The sequence below is a fragment of the Rana temporaria genome, chromosome 10 (assembly GCF_905171775.1).
Source record: "Rana temporaria chromosome 10, aRanTem1.1, whole genome shotgun sequence".
Lineage (NCBI taxonomy): Eukaryota > Metazoa > Chordata > Amphibia > Anura > Ranidae > Rana > Rana temporaria.
Genome location: NC_053498.1, coordinates 14,412,738 through 14,434,844, shown reverse-complemented (window position 1 = coordinate 14,434,844; position 22,107 = coordinate 14,412,738). Strand labels below are relative to the sequence as shown.

Below are 22,107 nucleotides of genomic sequence, written 5' to 3'. Positions count from 1 at the left end.
CCACTGTATATAGTATAGCAAATAGTAGCATATAGTATTATTTTTTATTATCGTTACAATTGAACAAATTTCACTTTGTTCTTTGAAACTCCAATCCGTATACAGAAATCATCCTTTTTTCATTTTAGGCAGACGAAGGCAAAGCACTGCTGTGTTTCCAGTATTGGGATAGAGGGGATGAGATGCTGAGGAGAGAGGAAAGGAGAAAAAGAGAGAGAGAAAGAGAGAGGGAGAAAGAGAGAGAGAGAGAGAGAGAGAGAGAGAGAGAGAAGGGGGCCAGGGGCAGCCTACACATTCCAGTACCGCAGTAACAAAAGCCTTGTGGATGGATGAAGTTAAAGCTTCAGGAAGCCCACCAAATCATACTTCCCTTTCTCTTTTTTTTTTCCAACCAAAACCTCAACACCTTCTCATTGGCTCCACCAACTGCCATCAGAGAGGCAAGCCCCCATCCGACGCAAGCCCTGATTGGCTCCCCGGCCCTGCCACTCAACTTCCATCTGTCAGAAAGCCCATATGGTTTGCAGAAGGCAATGGAAGAGTGTGTGTGTCTGTTTGTATGTGTGTGTTAGAGGGGGGTGAAAGGGGAATCGAAGGAGGAGGAGGGGGCTTTCACAGAGCGAGAGAGAGAGAGAGAGGAAAATAGGAGAGGCAGAGGAAAAGAGAGAGAGAGAGAGAGAGAGCAAGGAAGGGGGGGGCTTGATACAGATTCCCAGTCTACAATTCCTTCCATCCTCCTCCATCAATCCCTGCACGGAGGCTTTGCACTCTCCTCCATCCTTCGCCGCTTCCCATCGCTGAGAGCGACCGTACTGGAACATTGAGGGAGGGGAGGGGGGATTGGGTTAACGAGGAGCGAATTATAAAAAAAAAAGGAAAGAGAGAGAGCGAAAATAAAGGAGGGAACAGAAGAAGGACAGCCGGAGAACAGCGAGAAGCGGAATAAAAATGAAGACGACAGTCCTGCGAGCGATCCTGACCAGCCTGGCGGTCACGGTGATGCTGACAGAAGGTACCACATTTTAATGACCCTTCTTATGTAGTGCTTTTGGTACAGCGTTGCTTATTTATCGTCGTGGCGTCCCCTGTCTCGGTCCAACGACCCCGGCACAGGCATCCTAGATTTGTGAATGAAATAGTTTCCGGCAGTAGTTAAATCTCCAGATGGTGGTGAGGGGGGGGGGACCCTAATTTTTGTTTTCATATTTAATTCTTGCCATTAGCTGGAAAGTTGAGCAGGAGGGTGATGATTGTGTGGGGGGGGGAGGGGGGGGGTGTTGGTACTCTGGTGGTCCATAACATGGTTGGGTTTGAGGAGTCGATGTCTGGTGGTCCATAACATGGTTGGGTTTGAGGAGTCGATGTCTGGTGGTCCATAACATGGTTGGGTTTGAGGAGTCGATGTCTGGTGGTCCATAACATGGTTGGGTTTGAGGTGTCGATGTCTGGTGGTCCATAACATGGTTGGGTTTGAGGAGTCGATGTCTGGTGGTCCATAACATGGTTGGGTTTGAGGAGTCCATGTCTGGTGGTCCATAACATGGTTGGGTTTGAGGAGTCGATGTCTGGTGGTCCATAACATGGTTGGGTTTGAGGTGTCGATGTCTGGTGGTCCATAACATGGTTGGGTTTGAGGAGTCGATGTCTGGTGGTCCATAACATGGTTGGGTTTGAGGAGTCGATGTCTGGTGGTCCATAACATGGTTGGGTTTGAGGAGTCGATGTCTGGTGGTCCATAACATGGTTGGGTTTGAGGAGTCGATGTCTGGTGGTCCATAACATGGTTGGGTTTGAGGAGTCGATGTCTGGTGGTCCATAACATGGTTGGGTTTGAGGAGTCGATGTCTGGTGGTCCATAACATGGTTGGGTTTTAGAAGTCGATGTCTGGTGGTCCATTACATAGAGGAGTTGATGCAGTGAACACCGGGATGCCTCAGTAGGGATTCCAACACAGCCTCTGCCAAGTACCTTCTTTTGGGGAGGGCGGTTGGAGGGGGAGGGGAGGGGGGTCAAGCGTTTTGGAGAGCTCACGTACCAGTTTGATCATAAGTCAAAGGTTAAAATAAAAGACATGGATTAATGAAGTCATAAGGACTAGGGGGGGGCTTTGGAAGGGGGGTCCTCTGCAATCACTGAGCCCCCCCTCGTCCCCTCCTCTTCTCTTCTTTGACATTCTAATTATCCTCTTCCCCTGCAGATCTGTACCTTGGCCCCAGGCGGTGCAAGGGTTAATGCGATGCCTCCATAGTCCCCGCGTTGATGACATGCTGTTGGATCAATGAGACAGAAGACAAATAGGCAGGGTCTGCGCTGACCTTTGATCCCACTAAGAGACCCTAGATGGGGGGGACAGAGGAGATGGATTGGGGAAGGGGGGGGGGTGTTATGCCTAATAGGATGTATGTATTGCAGCTGCATGTAGGACCTGCTGTGTACAGCATCTGTTCCGGAGTGGGAACATTAATGGCTGGCGTATCTATAGAGCTGTATAGTTCCCATCTGCAACTCCAATATGTGTCTATACATTACCCTATCCTACTGAGTTATTGCAGCTGTCTGCTTTCACAGTGATGTCTCTGCAACCCTGTACATGGAGTAGACTACAATGGACGGCCTGTTTAGTAAAGGGTCCTATAGCCCATGCTTGGATGTCAACACATCCAGCCCCATTCCCATCCAGCTTGTTTGGTGTTTGTTGTGTCTGTGCACCCCTGCATAGGGCTACGCGTTTCCAATGGCCTCTTGGCATCTGGATGGATTTGATGTTGGGGGGGCTGATTCATATATTTTTTTTTTTTATCCTTTAACTGATTTCATGCATATGGAAGGCATTCATTTGCAACAGCGAGGGGTTAATCAGAGGATACTAAGTGATTATAAAATGTTGCGTGTTGATCAGCAATTCTGCGTAGTTCGAAGAACTGCAGGGCCTGACCCTTTAAACGCCAGATTTACTGATGATGATGGTGGAGAAGGAGGGGGGGGGATTGATTTTGGTGGGGGGGGGGGTTATTTTTTTATTTTTTTTTTAACAGATGGTGATGACTCAAAACTGGAAAAGACTTAAATATTTTGTGGGACCTCCCATGTATACTTCGTTGGGCTTGTTTTAACCCTTTATAGATCACGTTGATCACTGGTAGTTTTGAAATAAGAAATAATAATAACAAGAATTGTAATACTAATAAACATAGTGAAAATAGGAAGAAGAAGAAGGGCAAAATGAAGAATGGTGGCAACTAGAAAAATAGTAAAAAGAATAATTGTTATAATAATAATAATAATAATAATAATAATAATAATAATAATAATAATAATAAAAAAAATAGTGAAAATAATAATTGTTATAATAATAATAAAAATAGTGAAAATAATAATTGTTATAATAATATTAATAAAAATAGTGAAAATAATAATTGTTATAATAATAATAATAATAATAATAATAATAATAATAAAAAAAATAGTAAAAATAAGAAGAAGGACAATAAGAAGAAATGTAGTAAGTATAAAATACTGTAGCAATAATAACAATTGTGAAAATAATAAAAATATCAACAATAATTTTAATAATAACAATAATAATAATTATTATTATTATTATTATTATTAATAATAATGATAATAATAAAGTGTCTATAAAAATAATTGTCAAAATAATAAAAAATAATAAAAATAAATAATAATAATAATCATAATAATAATAATAAAGCAAAAATAATAATAGTAATATTTCTATAGCACTTTTCTCCCTGTGAAATCGATGTTGGGGTCCTCAGATAATCCTTGACACGATTTGTTACATTTGAATACAAAATACAACTTCTCCAGTGTCCCCAGGGTATACGTCTTCTTCATGTACGTGTACCCACCAGTCACCCACATCTTGCTGAGCATTGCATAAGAGCCTTGGTAGGTGCAAAGTGTAGCAACCCACAGTAACCAATGAGATGTCAGTCCTATCATCAGAGAGATGATTTCTGATTGGTTACTTGAGTTTCACAGTTGAAATGAATGAGCCTGGTTGCAGGCTGCTGGCTCTGACCGCTGCAGATCATATTGAGGCAATGCAATAGCTGCACTGATTGATGTCACTCAGGTCATTAGGGGGAAGGAAAGGACATTACAGCTAGCTTAATTAAAGGAAACCTGAGCTCAGAGGCTGATAGTGGCAGCCATGGCTGACCTCTCCTTCTGAAGATGCTAGTTGCCTGGCTGATCCAGCAGATTCATGAGTCAACGACCAAAGATGCAGGTCAGGAGTTCCATCACCAGATCAGAATCCATGGAAGCCCGAGACAGCCAGGCTAATAATATTTTCAGGAGGGGGGGTCATCAAAGACCATTTTTCCTCCACACAGCTGCCATCGTTTCGGAATTCTCGATTTGTCATTTTTTATCCGAAAGTAATTTTTAAAGCAATGTTCACATTCTATTTGCTGTTTTATGGTTTCATGCCTGTGTTTCATTGGGTGGTCAGGAATGGCTCAGCCCCTCCTCCCCCTATAATGAGCACTTATGACGTCATGTGTGGGAATTTTTCAGCTTGATAGGGAATCTTTCTGTGATGGTGCTGATCTCTTTTCTGTAACAGCAGCAGATTCCGTCATTATGGGCACGGCATCCGGTGATTTAAAGAGTCTTCCACCAGCGGATCTTTCTTTAGGCAGTAGAGCCAGCATCTCTGCTAAACACCTACTGGGAGACACTTTGAGAACTTATTGTATTCAATGAGCCAGAGCAGACTGATAGACTGGAGCTGAGCAATAGGAGCAGTAAAGCACATTCACTGTGATGCCGGGAAGCATGGGTTACATATGGAATGAGCAGACATGGATAATGTAGATATATGAATACAAGCTGCAGAAACAAGGATTTAAAGCATTACGATCATCTGAAAAACAATCATTTCCAATGTGTCCTATTCACACCATAATGATGTGCATGCATGTCAATGGACCTCAAAATGTATGTCAACTGACGTCAAAATGTATGTCAACGGACGCCAAAATGTATGTCAACGGACGCCAAAATGTATGTCAACGGACGCCAAAATGTATGTCAACGGACGTCAAAATGTATGTCAACGGACGCCAAAATGTATGTCAACGGACGTCAAAATGTATGTCAACGGACGCCAAAATGTATGTCAACGGACGCCAAAATGTATGTCAACTGACGTCAAAATGTATGTCAACTGACGTCAAAATGTATGTCAACTGACGGCAAAATGTATGTCAACGGACGCCAAAATGTATGTCAACGGACGCCAAAATGTATGTCAACGGACGCCAAAATGTATGTCAACGGACGTCAAAATGTATGTCAACTGACCTCAAAATGTATGTCAACTGACGTCAGCGTGTGTTAAAATGCGACTAAAATGGATGGAAATATACATGGATTTTTCATAAATTTTAACGCAAATCAGTGTGAATTACCCGCTATGCATTGGGGTTGATTTACTAAATCTGGAGAGTGCAATATCTGGTGCAGCTCTGCATAGAAACCAATCAGCTTCCATTTTTTTTTGTCAAAGCTTAAAGGGGTTGTAAAGGTACAATTTTTTTCCATAAATAGCTTCCTTTACCATAGTGCAGTCCTCCTTCACTTACCTCATCCTTCCATTTTGCTTTTAAATGTCCTTATTTCTTCTGAGAAATCCTCACTTCCTGTTCTTCTGTCTGTAACTCCACACAGTAATGCAAGGCTTTCTCCCTGGTGTGGAGTGTCGTGCTCGCCCCCTCCCTTGGACTACAGGAGAGTCAGGACGCCCACTAACACACAGCTCCTTTCTCTATCTGCAACGTAGAGAGTGTCCTGACTCTCCAGTAGTCCAAGGAAGGGGGCGAGCATTACACTCCACACCAGGGAGAAAGCCTTGCATTACTGTGTGGAGTTACAGACAGAAGAACAGGAAGTGAGGATTTCTCAGAAGAAATAAGGACATTTAAAAGCAAAATGGAAGGATAAAGGAAGCTATTTAGGAAAAAAAAATGTTTTATCTTTACAACCCCTTTAAACTGAACAAGCTGAAGTTAGAAGCTACCATGCAGAGCTGCACCAGATTTTGCCCTCTCCAGCTTTAGTAAATCGACCCCATTGTATTGTAAGATAAAAAAAAGTCCGGTCTAAGTCCTATCACATCATTACCTCTAATAGAAAACTCCACTCTGTGCGCATCTCCGAAATTAGTTTCACTTTGTTACTGGAGCATGGCCTTCCTGACTTCAGGGCGAAGCCCCATCAACTGCCATCCTCTTGTCCAATGAGATTGCCGTAATGGGCCACTGGGGACTCTACCATTGGGCAGACATATGGCTATTAGTCACTGGTCATTAGTCAAAAAGTCATTAAAATATTTCCCCAGAAGTCAAGTAGATCAGCAAATAAAAAGTGAAACTAGTTTCAGAGAGGTACTCACAGGAGGGTTTCTGGCTATTATGTTGAGTTGTCTCCTCTTTCGGAGGACTGCTGCTTTTTAAAAGTTGAAAAGTGCTGCAAGTCAATTTAAACGGACACCTGGGGCCGGATTCAGAAAAGAGATACGACGGCGTATCTCCTGATACGCCGTCGTATCTCTGAGTGCGGTCAGTCGTATCTATGCGCCTGATTCAGAGAATCAGTTACGCATAGATATCCCTAAGATCCGACCGGTGTAAGTGTCTTACACCGTCGTATCTTAGGCTGCATAATCACGCTGGCCGCTAGGTGGCGCTTCCATATAGTTACGCAAGGAATATGCTAATTTGGTATTTACGCCGATTCAGAAACGTACGTCCCACCGGCCCTTTTTTTTACGTCGTTTACGTTAGGCATTTTTCTACGTATAGTTACCCCTGCAATATGAGGCGTAGCTAATGTTAAGTATGGCCGTCGTTCCCGCGCCGAGTTTTGAAAATGTTACGTCGTTCGCGAATAGGGCTGGACATCATTTACGTTCACGTTGAATCCAATACGTCCTTGCGGCGTACTTTGGCACAATGCACACTGGGATATTTTACGGACGGCGCATGCGCCGGTCAAAAAAAACGTCAAAAACGCGGGGTCAAGTAAAAGTTAGATACAACACGCCCCCAACTTTCCCATTTGAATTAGGCGGCCTTACGCCGCAACACATACGTTACGCCACCGTAACTAAGGGCGCAAGTTCTTTCTGAATACAGAACTTGCGCCCAAAGTTAAAGCGGCGTAACGTATCGGAGATACGTTACGCCGGAAGATGGACTTCCCAGGTTGGGGAAATGTGCATGCATGATCTGACCTTAATCAGGTTGTTACCTGTTTCAAAGGGCTTCTCCTATGTAAAAGTTGAACAGTGCTGACAGGTCTACATTAAAGCGGGGGTTCCGCAGGTATTTTTATTTTACATCGCTCTGTCGCTCTTACCTGTAGTAATCTGCTCCTAATGTGTCCTAATTTCCTAGCCGCCACGATTATCTTTGTCCCGCAAAGATATTTTAGATAATTCATAAATGGATGTTTCCATCTTGATTGTGGGCACTCTGAAGCCCACCAGGAGTTCCTTCCGGGATACGGTGAATGCTGACGTCCCAGCATTTACCGCTCTATACCGCTCATGTGCAGTGCTGACGGCGAGCGTCACCGTCAACACTGCACAGTTGCCATCACAACGGCCGGCGTACTGAGGTCACGCCTCGTTGTGACGACATCCACCTTTTTTTTGCTTGCCGAGTCACGTGACCCGCGAGATATCGCGGGTGTACAGTACAGCGCGTCTCCTGGGATTCTCATCACTCACTCCCAGGAGACATTGCGCTTGTGGGGAAAAGATAATAAACGCCCACTCCTGCGGGGAAAGGATGACTGACACAACACTGAAGGCTGCATTAGAAAGGTAAAGATTCTGAGTTAAAAAAACAAAACAACGGATTGTGCATAGACGATGGGTAGTGGTTTCATTAAGAGACAGTTGAAATTTAGGATGAACCTCCGCTTTAAGGGGCCTAGGTTGCTGAGATTAGCACACAATCTGACCTCCCATGGGTTCCAAGTCTGTAAACAGATATCTCAGTCAAATATTCATTTTGTGTGAGAGTGCCATTATGGCCCACTACCACTGGACAGGCAGGTGGTCTTAAAAATGGGGGGTATCAGGAAAAAGAAATAGTGAATTAGATTAAGAGGAGTACTCATAGGAGGCTTTCCTACAAATTATGTTGAGGTGTCTTCTTCTTGGCAGGATTTCTAAAGATACGGACAGGCAGTGGCAGCCGATGGAAAAATGTTCGGATGAATCATGATGGTGGCGGCGGCTTTCGTTTCCTCCCTCCGCCTCGGTGGCCAATCGGGAGTCTTCTCTTTTCAGCCAATCGGGTCTCACATCTGTTTCTGATTGGCCAGATTGAGGATCAGTGTTTCAACAGCGAATAATAATTTGCTGTTGTAACACACCTGGGTGGAATCAGAGCGCATTCTCTGCAACCCGATCCCACTCTATTTTGAAGCCTATTAGAGCTATTGGTTCTAATCAGGTGCTTAAAAAAAAATGGCCGCTGTAATTCATGCACCTGGTTCCCTGAAAGGGGCCAGACGCATGAATAGGGGGTGGCCGCAGCGGCCGTGGATAGATTCGTACTATACATGAATCTATCCATTGCATATAGGGGGTGGCGTGGAGAGAGGGGGCAGCGCCCAGGCGCCCCCAATTGATGAGCCACGACTGCCGACAGATCTAAATTACTCTAGGATCCCAAGCTGGTGAGATGTGCAAGCAGAACATGACCTCCCTCAGGTACCAGTGCCCAGGGCTGCTGATAAGGCAGTACCACTGGTGTTGTTGTACTGGACCCAGGCCTTGCTTACCAGAGCTTAAATTCTATTTCCTTGGGCCCCATCAGGTCAACACAGTTTGTTTTTATTTCAACAAAAGTGGAGATATGCTTTAAAATTATGGAGTGATGCTCCAGTTCTGGGTTGAACTATACTTATTGAACAATTATATGCTGACCAGGACATTGGAGCCTGTTGCTGGGTGTCGGAACTAAATGTATTTAGCTTGGGGGGGGGGGGGGGTAACCCTCTCCCTGCTGGGGACCTGTCCAGAATCAGACACACAGCATCATGAGGTATTCGGGACCCTCTCGATATCAACCAAGGATGGTTTGAGTGAAATGCCATGGTAAGGGTTAAATAAACTCAGTTTCAGCTGGGGGGCTTATTTTGAATGAAAGGCCTTATGCTGTAAGATGTCATGTCCTTCGTGAAATACATGGCACCCTAGGGCGTGTTTTAAACAGTACAAAACAAGAAAAAAAAAGGGGCGCTGCTCCTCTGAATAGTGATCCACACTCGACGCTTGTACAGCTGTTCAGAGGTGTTTGACATGTGATATGTCGCCTCCTCACCACCCGATATTTGTAACACTACCATGCCGCAATCCAAAGCGTTGCAGTCCCATTTACCTGAACTAGTTGCATTCAGCAGTGGCACCGCCCACTGAAAACGACAGTTTAAGTTTTGCCAGCTGCATTGTGGACACTGCATGTGTATAACCATGAGTGGCTATATGTTATCATTGAGGCAGGCTGTCAGTGGACTGTAAATTGTGAACAATGCTTATTTGTGACGTTTTACGGGAACATTTTGCAATTTGTACAAAATATTGAAAAACTTGTAAGCGCATAAGTGCACCAGGCAGTAGGTGGCGCGACATAATAGATAACCTGCCAAAGTTTGCAACATTTTTGAGACAATTTGACGCATGATTCCCCTCTTTCACGAATTCTCGACGGTTTTTCAGACCCATCGTACGATGAGGAGTATTAAACCATCTGACTGCCGAGTTCTTGTTCTGTGTGAAAAATGATACCTTGTGAGGCGTATCTGACCCCATAAAAGAGGTGCTGTCATTGGTATCAGTGGGGAACGGGCTATCAAGAGGCACTGTCATTGGGATGGGTGGGGCGTGGGCTATCAAGAGGTGCTGTCATTGTGATGGGTGGGGAGTGGGCTATCAAGAGGCACTGTCATTGGGATGGGTGGGGAGTGGGCTATCAAGAGGCACTGTCGTTGGGATGGGTGGGGAGTGGGCTATCAAGAGGTGCTGTCATTGTGATGGGTGGGGAGTGGGCTATCAAGAGGCACTGTCATTGGGATGGGTGGGGAGTGGGCTATCAAGAGGCACTGTCGTTGGGATGGGTGGGGAGTGGGCTATCAAGAGGCACTGTCGTTGGGATGGGTGGGGAGTGGGCTATCAAGAGGCACTGTCATTGGGATGGGTGGGGAGTGGGCTATCAAGATGCACTGTCATTGGGATGGGTGGGGAGTGGGCTATCAAGAGGTGCTGTCATTGGAATGGGTGGGGAGTGGGCTATCAAGAGGCGCTGTCATTGTGATGGGTGGAGAGTGGGCTATCAAGAGGCGCTGTCATTGGGATGGGTGGGAAGTGGGCTATCAAGAGGCACTGTCATTGTGATGGGTGGGGAGTGGGCTATCAAGAGGCACTGTCGTTGGGATGGGTGGGGAGTGGGCTATCAAGAGGCACTGTCATTAGGATGGGTGGGGAGTGGGCTATCAAGAGGTGCTGTCATTGGAATGGGTGGGGAGTGGGCTATCAAGAGGCGCTGTCATTGTGATAGGTGGGGAGTGGGCTATCAAGAGGCACTGTCGTTGGGATGGGTGGGGAGTGGGCTATCAAGAGGTGCTGTCATTGGAATTGGTGGGGAGTAGGCTATCAAGAGGTGCTGTCATTGGAATGGGTGGGGAGTGGGCTATCAAGAGGTGCTGTCATTGTGATGGGTGGGGAGTGGGCTATCAAGAGGCACTGTCATTGGGATGGGTGGGGAGTGGGCTATCAAGAGGTGCTGTCATTGTGATGGGTGGGGAGTGGGCTATCAAGAGGCGCTGTCATTGGGATGGGTGGGGAGTGGGCTATCAAGAGGCGCTGTCTTTGGGATGGGTGGGAAGTGGGCTATCAAGAGGTGCTGTCATTGGAATGGGTGGAGAGTGGGCTAGCAAGAGGTGCTGTCATTGTGATGGGTGGGGAGTGGGCTATCAAGAGGCGCTGTCATTGGGATGGGTGGGAAGTGGGCTATCAAGAGGTGCTGTCATTGGAATGGGTGGGGAGTGGGCTATCAAGAGGCACTGTCATTGGAATGGGTGGGGAGTAGGCTATCAAGAGGTGCTGTCATTAGGATGGGTGGGGAGTGGGCTATCAAGAGGCACTGTCATTGGAATGGGTGGGGAGTAGGCTATCAAGAGGCACTGTCATTGGAATTGGTGGGGAGTAGGCTATCAAGAGGCACTGTCATTGGGATGGGTGGGGAGTGGGCTATCAAGAGGCACTGTCATTGGAATTGGTGGGGAGTAGGCTATCAAGAGGTGCTGTCATTGGGATGGGTGGGGAGTGGGCTATCAAGAGGTGCTATCAAGAGGTGCTTTCATTGGGATGGGTGGGGAGTGGGCTATCAAGAGGCGCTGTCATTGTGATGGGTGGGGAGTGGGCTATCAAGATGCACTGTCTTTGGCATGGAAAGGTGACGGCGTCTCTTTAAAACAAACCTGTTACTTTGCAAGCCTTTGAAGCTTCGTGAATCACAGTTGGAGCGTGTCTATTAGGAATCCCTAATACTGTCTCAGAAATAATAAGAAACAGCTTTCAAAATGCTAATGGGTAAGCACATGCGTAGGTGTGAATGGGCCCATAGAGTTCCCTTTGCTATTCAGCCTAGACGTATTCTTTATTTATTACAGGCATTTCCAGGGCGTCCACAATTTATGCCGCACTTTACACACATTGTACATATATAACCGTCCCTGACTGATGGGCCAATTTAAACTGGAGCCAGTCAACCTTCCAACACATCTGTGGGGGGTGCAGGGTTGAAGGAAACCCTTTGCAAACATGAAGGTAGTGCCATCGCTGGTACAGTACTTAACCCAATGAGCCAACTGCTACAAGGCAGGAGGACTGACCACTAAGCCCCTGTGCCACCCACCTAGCTGTGAACCAGCCCCATGGGAAATAATGGGATTTCTACTTGAAATGCATTATCATGCAGCAAGGCCCCTTCAATATTAGGCGATTTGTAATCACAGATAGAATCTCGCAATTCCAAATGGTGGCAAAACGCACAACATGAATATGGGTGCCATCATTAATAATGGCACCCCAAATGCGGTACGATTCTGCCACAATTGTCGGGCAGCAATCACGGCAAAATGCACGTTTAACAATTGCGCTAAGCTTGACACCTAAAAAAGGAGCAGGAGTTTATTTTGGGGAACAAACACGCATAGGGCATCCCACTGAAGTGATAACCAATCTCAGTGGCAGCTGGTGCTTTAGTTTGATGGGGGGGGGCCCCCCCAGCCAACCACCCCCAAGCCAACCAACCACCCCCCACCCTCAGTGCTTTACCGATTACCACCTCCCCCCATTGCTCAATCAATTGCCGCTTCGCTCGCCCGTCGCCCTCCGGGCCCCCGCCAGTCCCACACTTACCCCATCCAGGTTGCGGCTTCAGCGGCTTCCCCCCGAGTCTCCTCCCGAGTCCCGGCAGTCACTTATCCTCCCGGCCAATAAGGACTTAGGACTCGCAGGCAATCTTGTCTCAGGACCCGCTTCCGGATTAGCTGGGGGGGGAAACAGGAAGTCATTAGCAAATATGAATTTGCTATTGTCACACAACTGAGGCTCAGGCTCTAATCATGTGCTTAGAAAAAAAAAACATTGAAATCCATGCATCCGGCTCCCTGCATGTAGATTAGGGGCCGAGCGCATGGATTGGGGAGTGGCGCCCCTGTACCCCGTATGAGCGACCACCACTGACCAATTTGATACCAATTAATTGGATTGCTTAGGTTTGTCCTAGTTTTGGTAAATCTAAGGCCCCACTCACATGCGCACATTTTGGGAACGCGCACAGAAATGCATGTTTCTATGCTTGCTCACAGAAAAAGCAAAAACATCCGTCACACTTGCACTGCCATTAGCTGTTAACGGGACCCTGAACAAAGCTCGGAAACGCGACAGCTCAGTCTCTGTGTTGGGGGGGATGCAGTGAGCGCGCTCTCAGCATAGAAACATTGGCCCCCCAGCGAAACATATGTGCGGCATGTGGGTGTTAATGCTCACCGTTTTGCTGCCACACATATGTATTAGGCAGTCGTGAAGGGGTTAAAATGTGATTGTAACTCACAGTTGTATCAGCTTTAACCCATTGATTCCCGCACTAGTGTGCTACAACCCCTGGCATTACATGCAGTTTCTGGGTGCTGGTAGAGCGGCCCTGTTCACTTGAATGGATCGCATTTGCTACATCCGCCAAAACATCAGGGGGTATAATTCCAGCGTCAAAGCATTATGGACATGGCATGTGTACATCCCCACCCACCGACTCTGCAGCTAAAGGTGGTAGCAGTTGGGAGGGCAGTAACATTACGGCTCAACCATGGGGTTTTACCGCCCCCACAATGTCACATGTGAAGGAGCCCTACAGGACACTTGATTGTACGGTCAGATTGTATTGAGTATGGTGACCCTTAGACAAGAAACTACCCAGATTTAATGACACCACACAGGGAAAAGGAAAGATCGTGTTTCCAATTCAGAGTTGTGCAGCGCACAGTTGCAGGGCTGTTGATCCGAGCAATTACCGCCTACCAACATCATTCGTCAGTACAAAACCTTTGACATGAAATTATGCTGATTTAATGGAAGAAAACGCAGGAAAAAATAAAGAGAAATAAATACCATCATCTGTACTCGCTTCCCGCTTGACAATTCAACGTTTTTATTTGCACATTTTACGTGTTGATGTGCATTGTGCCTATGGAAGTCCATTCACTTGAATTGGCTGCCCTCCGTTCAACAAACACACCAAAGCAGCTCCACGGCCTTTTCAGCCATCGTTTTTTTCAGTGCACGTTTTGGCCTGTTTGTAGCGCGTTTTGTCACACTGAAAATGCGCATCTGCTACCCGCGCTTGGGGTTCAATTAACAATTATTGGCACAGCAATCGCGACCTGTGATTGCAATGCGTTTCTGAAGCGTGCACCAAAACGCACAGTTGTGAATTCAGCCTAATACTTTAGGGTAGCATCATCTAGGAGCCAGAAGAACATCTATTACCATTATCCATTCACATTACACAATCTGGATCTGCAAATTTGCAGATTCCGACTATGATTCAAAATCGTGGCAAAACGCGCAACATGCGCTTGGGTTTCCATTATTCTTAATGGCCCCCCAAAACGCGGTGTGTTCCTGCCACAATTGTCGTGCGGTGATCACGACAAAGTTCTTATCTAAAAATTGCGCTAAGCAACAATCACGCAACAAAAATCGCATGTTCCATGCTACCTAATATGTGAACAGGGCTTTAAAGCTTGGTTAAGGATTTGGGGGGGTTTTCGGCGGGGAAATTCAGTTCTGGCACCTCCAGCACTGAATGTATGCAAGAACCAAGAAATGGGGCTCAGTAGGTGGATAGGACATGGAACCAAGGAATGGTGGTCAGGAGGTGGGTAGGGGATGGAACGAAGGACAGGTGCATGGAGGTGGGTAGGGGGTGGAACCAAGGAATGGTGCTCCGAGATGGGTAGGAGATGGAATTAAGGAATGGTGCTCCGAGGTGGGTAGGGGATGGAACCAAGGAATGGTGCTCGGAGGTGGGTAGGGGATGGAACCAAGGAATGGTGCATGGAGGTGGGTAGGGGATGGAACCAAGGAATGGTGCTCCGAGATGGGTAGGAGATGGAACCAAGGAATGGTGCTCGGAGGTGGGTAAGGGATGGAACCAAGGAATGGTGCTCGGAGGTGGGTAGGAGATGGAACCAAGGAATGGTGCTCGGAGGTGGGTAATGGATGGAACCAAGTAATGGTGCTCAGAGGTGGGTAATGGATGGAACCAAGTATGGTGCTCCAAGGTGGGTAATGGATGGAACCAAGGAATGGTACTCTGTGGTGGGTAATGGATGGAACCAAGGAATGGTGCTCAGAGGTGGGTAATGGATGGAACCAAGGAATGGTACTCGGAGGTGGGTAATGGATGGAACCAAGGAATGGTGCTCCGAGGTGGGTAATGGATGGAACCAAGGAATGGTGCTCAGAGGTGGGTAATGGATGGAACCAAGGAATGGTGCTCAGAGGTGGGTAGGGGATGGAACCAAGGAATGGTGCTCAGAGGTGGGTAATGGATGGAACCAAGGAATGGTGCTCTGAGGTGGGTAATGGATGGAACAAAGGAATGGTGCTCCGAGGTGGGTAGGGGATGGAACCAAGGAATGGTGCATGGAGGTGGGTAATGGAGGGAACCAAGGAATGGTGCTCAGAGGTGGGTAATGGATGGAACCAAGGAATGGTGCATGGAGGTGGGTAATGGAGGGAACCAAGGAATGGTGCTCAGAGGTGGGTAATGGAGGGAACCAAGGAATGGTGCTCGGAGGTGGGTAATGGATGGAACCAAGGAATGGTGCTCGGAGGTGGGTAATGGAGGGAACCAAGGAATGGTGCTCGGAGGTGGGTAATGGATGGAACCAAGGAATGGTGCTCGGAGGTGGGTAATGGATGGAACCAAGGAATGGTGCTCCTCACAGTATGTATTAGAATCAATTAAGATAGAACCCACCTAATTTCCCGGATAGAGGACGCTCAGCCAGTCTAATGCCCCGTACACACGATTGGATTTTCCGTCTGTAAAACATTGAATGTTTTGTCCGACTGAATTCCGCTCAAGCTTGGCTTGCATACACACGGTCACACAAAAGTTCTCTGAGATTTCGACCGTCAAGAACGCGGTGACGTACAACAGTAGGACGAGCCGAGAAAATGAAGTTCAATGCTTCCGTGCATGCGTTAAATTGTTTCGGAGCATGCGTCGGAATTTTGCGCATCGGATTTGCTACAGACGATTGGAATTTCCGATCGGAATTCTTCCCGTCTGAAAAATTGAGAACCAGCTCTCAATCTTTTGTTGGCGGAATTTCCGACAGCAAAAGTCCGATGGAGCCTACACACGGTCGGAATATCCGTTCAAAAGCTCACATCGGACTTTTGCTGGTGGAATTTCTGATCGTGTGTACGCGGCATAACTGTCCCTGAGCCCGCCCTTTTTCATTCACTGGATTTCATTTCAACGCAACATCCATTCCTTCAGACTCCCACCAGCCATGATCTGCAGGCATTGCATAGAGGAGTTCAGAAACCCAGTGAGGGAACAATATGAATCTAAAATAAAGTAAGTAATGAAAAAGAAGTTATTATCATGGTAATGAGAGGGGAAAGGAGGAACCAGGGAAGGTAAAATATAAGCAGATTAAAATTAGTCTTTAAAGTTACATTTTTAAATAGTCTGATCATTGACAGACTCTGTAATAACATATTATTTTATCTAATTAGTGAACTGCAGCAAAGTACAGATTAAAATAGTTTGTCAGATTTCTTTCATCTTCTAAAACAACGGCCTTGATTCATTAAGTTGCAGTAGCATTTAAGGCAATGTGAAGTGAGCTTGAACTAGAGATAACTAGAACTGGATGGAGAAAGGGAGGGTTGTCGGCCCTTTGGCTGAGGTCAAGTGTAGTATCAGTTCTTATTGGTGTACAGGTGGGGGCGCTCCACCATCATGCTGACCTTAAGGCTAGTCTGGCTGGCTGTATAGCACCCCTGCTGGTGCAATAAGGGTCCTGAGGGATATTCAGACATTGGAGTAAAGTCCTTCTCTGCTTGTGAACTACAGAACTCCCCCCCTTATGTTTTGGAGAAAAGTGTTCATAGTTCTAACACATTTCCTGCCTTGGGGGGTGACAATCTCCTTCCTAGATACAATACAGCGAGTCAGCGTTGTCACCTTAGGACAGGAAGTGTCTTGCTGCTAAAGTACTATTTTTTTGTTCTTGGGTTTAGATACACAAGGCATGCTAATGTGGCCTCTCAACCAGTATCACTGTGTGCCATTTTATCATGCCTGCCGTTATATTTAACCACTTAAGGACCGCCTCCTGCAGATATACGTTGGCAGAATGGCACGGCTGGGCACAAGGCAAGCACGTACCTGTACGTCCTCTTTAAGTGCCCAGCCGTAAATCACAGGCGCGCGCCCGCGACCCGGTCCGAAGCTCCGTGACCGATCGCCGCTGGAGTCCCACGATCGGTCACAGGAGCTGAAGAACAGGGAGAGCTGTGTGTAAACACAGCTTCCCCGTTCTTCACTGTGGCGCCGTCATTGATCGTGTGTTCCCTGATATAGGGAAACACGATCAATGACGTCACACGTCCAGCCCCGCCCCCCTACAGTTAGAAACACATATGAGGTCACACTTAACCCCTTCAGCGCCCCCTAGTGGTTAACTCCCAAACTGCAACTGTCATTTTCACAGTAAACAATGCATTTTTAATGCATTTTTTGCTGTGAAAATGACAATGGTCCCAAAAATGTGTCAAAATTGTCCGACGTGTCCGCCATAATGTCGCAGTCACGAAAAAAACGCTGATCGCCGCCATTAGTAGTAAAAAAAAAAATTTCGATAAAAATGAAATAAAACTATCCCCTATTTTGTAAATGCTATAAATTTTCCGCAAACCAATCGATAAACGCTTATTGCGATTTTTTTTTTACCAAAAATAGGTAGAAGAATACGTATCGACCTAAACTGAGGAAAACTTTTTTTTATATATATTTTTTTGGGGGATATTTATTATAGCAAAAAGGAAAAAATATTGCATTTTTTTCAAAATTGTCGCTCTATTTTTGTTTATAGCGCAAAAAATAAAAACCGCAGAGGTGATCAAATACCACCAAAAGAAAGCTCTATTTGTGGGGAAAAAAGGACGCCAATTTTGTTTGGGAGCCACGTCAGACGACCACGCAATTGTCAGTTAAAGCGACACAGTGCCGAATCGCAAAAACTGGCCGGGTCCTTTACCTGCCTAAAGGTCAGGGTCTTAAGTGGTTAAAGGGTCACTAATGTCTGCAAGGTAGACAGACAGAATAGTGGAATGATTCTGTTAAAAAAACGAGTAAATACCTATTAAATTCCTTCATCTATATCACCTCCGACATTCTAGTTTCTGTTCTCTCATTCACTTCCTGGTTTGCATCGCTCGTTCATGTAAGAACTACATTTCCCATTATGCATTGCGGCACGCCCAATAATTCACACCTCCTTGAAGTCTCTAACACGTAGAGAGTGTCCTGCAACACAGATGTAGTTCCCAGGAGGGGGCGAGCACAATACTGACCACCGCAGTAAAGCCTCCCGTCACGGTGGTCAGTAAAATCAGACAAGCAGGAAGTAAACAGAACTGAGAAGAAATAGAGCAATTTCTGAGCAAAAACAAACAATGAGGAAGTGAAAAAAGGAATGTCTGCAGGTAAAGGATGCTTATTATGAAAACATTTTTTTTCCTTTACAACCCCTTTAACACTTATGTGGTGCTACAATTTGATAAATGTGGGTCAGCCCAAAGAACTTTTTCGAATAGACTATCTTGCTTCTTCTGCCTTACATTTAATGACATCAGAGTAAAGTCGTTCTCTTCTTGTGAAGTTCTACGGTGCAACAGAATGCACGGGAAAACATGCGTCTGCTAACCGCTTTTGGGTTAATTGTTAATGGCAGCGCAGGTGCTATGAGCGTTTGCAGCGCATTTTCCAAAACAAAATGCTAAGTGTGAGTGTGGCCCCTAAGGTATGATAAAGTGGTCCCTGTGTGTCGTTTTAGCATGTCTTCAGTAACACTTCTTATGCTGCAATTTGATGAATGCCAGGATCTTCTTTCTTAATGGACTACCTTGCCTCTCCCTTCCATTTTGTGACATCAGAGTAAAGTCGTAAAGTCAGGACAGGAGAGGCCTTATGATTGGAGAAATGATGATGATCCTATTATTGAAAAGTACCGGCACACTTCATAGCCGGTAATCTGAGTCATCGGAGCGAGACAGAGGACAGATTTAGAACATAGAGAAACACCTAGAGGTACCTGCGCCAAAAGCTTGTCATCTATCTGAGTGACGAATGAACTGCGCAAATCCTTCTGGGATGTAAGATTTGTAATGTATTCGGATAGGCTGGGCGGAGGGGGGGAGGGTAATTGGTAATAGCCGCCACAAAATCTACAAAGTGCTTGTACCATTGTGATGTGCCGGATTAAGTGGTCAAAGACAAGATTAGGATGAATCCTGTGCTACTTTGTTGCATTCCATCGTGTTAGCGATGTAAAAGCAAATTAAAGCGTGGATTACAATGTTTCAGATTGGTGCCGGGAATAAGAGTTTGTTAATGCATTGTGTACTTGACATTAAGGGTAAAGACCAGGGCGGGTCAGCTGATCCTATTGGCTTACAATCATGCGATGAGTAAAAACCATCCCGTATAAATGAAAGTAGATCTAAACCCAGTCACCGGAAATCCATTTCATGAAAAAAAGAGTTGTTTTTGATCTTTATAAATTTGCAGCTTTCACTAAAATGATACCTGGTGATCGTGCAATGAAGATCCTTCTTCAGATACTTTCTGTTAAGTCACAGCCAGTGTTCTGGTATCAGCAGTAGGCGTGTTCCAGGATCACCATCAGTGTGTTCCTTCATCCAAACAGATGTGTTCCGTTATCATCATGAAGGTGTGTCCAGGAGTCATCAGCAGATGTGTTCCAGGATCACCATCAGTGTGTTCCTTCATCCAAACAGATGTATTCCATTATCATTATGAAGGTGTGTCCAGGAGTCATCAGCAGATGTGTTTCAGGATCACCATCAGTGTATTCCATCATCACATACAGATGTGTTCCATCAACGCCACACAGGTGTGAATGAATGAATGAATGAAAAACTTATATAGCGCGGCACATGCGAACTGAATCGCCATCTGTATCATCACATACAGATGTGTTCCATCATCGCCACACAGGTTTGTCCAGGGATCATCAGCTGATGTGTTCTAGGATCATTATTAGTGTGTTAGATCATCACAAACAGATGTATTCCATCATCACTACACAAGTGTGTCCAGGAATCAACAGATGCATTCCAGGATCACCATCAGTGTGTTTCATCATCACATACAGATGTGTTCCATCATCGCCACACAGGTGTGTCCAGGGATCATCAGCAGATGTGTTCTAGGATCAATATTAGTGTGTTAGATCATCACAAACAGATGTGTTCCATCATCACTACACAAGTATGTCCAGGAATCATCAACAGATGCATTCCAGGATCACCATCAGTGTGTTCCATCATCACATACAGATGTGTTCCATCATCACCACACGGGGTGTCTAGAGATAATCAGCAGAAGTTGTCCAGGATCACCATCAATGTGTTCCATCATCACAAACAGATGTGTTCCATCATGACCACACGGGGGTGTCTAGAAATCATCAGCAGAAGTTGTCCATGGATCACCATCAATGTGTTCCATCATCACATACAGATGTGTTCCATCATCACCACGCAAGTGTGTCCAGGGATCATCAGAAGATGTGTTAGGATAACCATCAGTATATTCCATCATCACAAACAGATGTGTTCCATCATCACCACACAGGTGCATCCAGGGATCATCAGCAGATGTGTTCCAGGATCACCATCAATGTGTTCCATCATAACAAACTGATGTGTTCCATCTTCACCACACAGGTGTGTCCAGGGATAATCAGCAGATATGTTTTCAGCATGTTTTATTATCATTAACGTGTGTTTCAGCATCACCATGTGGTTTATTTGTCTTGGTTGAGCCTTGCTGTAAAACTGTCATTGCTCTACTAACAGTCTTTATTGGATTGAGCAGGCCAACATGCCTCAGCAGTGGGCACAAATTGTGTTTCCAGTTTGTGTGATTGGCTCATTGCTGAACAGGGCCTGAACTCAAATTGCATGTATCCCCTGCTGGTATACATTTACATGTATCCTGCAGAGACCAATTTTTGTGGGGTCTATTTCAAGTCTCTTGCCAGGCTAAATGGATGTCATGCATCCAATAAAACTGAGAAGAATCAGGTGGTGATAATGTGGGCAGGTACTACCACATAGCAGTCACTATGATAAAAGTGCCAAGGAGGATTACATAAATAAAAACGATTTAATGTTATGTTGTTTTTTTCTTCCTGTATAGCCACAAATATTAGACTCTCCTTACTAAGAGGCTCTGCCCTACAAAACGGACCTATGTATGTTGGGTTTAACAGGCACATCTGAGCTTGGTTGACTAAAGCCTCGTACACACGATCAGTCCATCCGATGAGAACGGTCTGAAGGACCGTTGTCATAGGTTAACCGATCAAGATGACTGATGGTCCGTCGCGCCTACACACCATTGGTTAAATGCTTCCAAGCATGCGTCGACTTGATTCTGAGCATGCGTGGATTTTTAACCGATGGTCGTGCCTACTAACGATCGGTTTTGACCTATCGGTTAGGAATACATCGGTTAAATTTAAAGCAAGTTGGCTTTTTTTTAACCTATGGATAAATAACCTATGGGGCCCACACACGATCGGTTTTGACCGATGAAAACGGTCCATCAGACCGTTGTCCTCTGGTTAACCTATCGTGTGTACGAGGCCTAAGATCTGGAGTGCCAACCCATCGTTTGGAGCACCCCAAATATTAATGGCGGGTTTCATAGACTAGAATGAGCATGTTGATCTACACAGCAAACAGTGCTGCAAGGTTCTCCAGAAAGGTAAAGATCATAGTGGGAGAAGGAAAAGGTAGCAGTAAAAACAGAACCCCCCAAAAATGTTGTAGTTTTGCATATAAGTGATTTACATCACTCAGCTTTTTTGGCTTTCATGGCAGAGGAAAAGTCTGTGCGTTGTCTGAGCCCTTATCTAAAAGCAGCCATGCTCAAAAATACTGGTTCCAAGGAAATGTGCTGCCATAGATAAACCTGGGACCAAGCTGCTATCTATGGCAGCTCTTCCCCTACCAACCGGTCCATATCGACACAGGTGGTTTCCGATAAGGGATGAAACTTCAAATGCCTCTTCATTGACTTGTAGAAGTGTAATCAGAAGTTCACCTTTACTACATTGTCTGTGTGTAACCTGTACGCTTTTTTAAATGCCATTCACACATATATCCATTTTTTTTTTTTTTTTTTTTTTTATATATTTAGTTTTTCAAAAAAAATTGAGCTTTA

At 45.5% G+C, this 22,107-nt stretch overlaps 1 protein-coding gene across 1 annotated transcript in view; it reads left to right on the top strand.

Annotated features, from left to right (window-relative positions):
• Window positions 1-642: 642 nt before the first annotated feature.
• The window catches only part of IGLON5 (IgLON family member 5), a 509,821-nt gene continuing 488,356 nt past the window's right edge, over window positions 643-22,107 (top strand). The window contains exon 1 of the mRNA XM_040327264.1: window positions 643-1,012. Within this exon, the coding sequence (XP_040183198.1) occupies window positions 949-1,012 (64 nt within the window). The 5' untranslated portion in view covers window positions 643-948. The remainder of the gene's footprint in view (window positions 1,013-22,107) is intronic.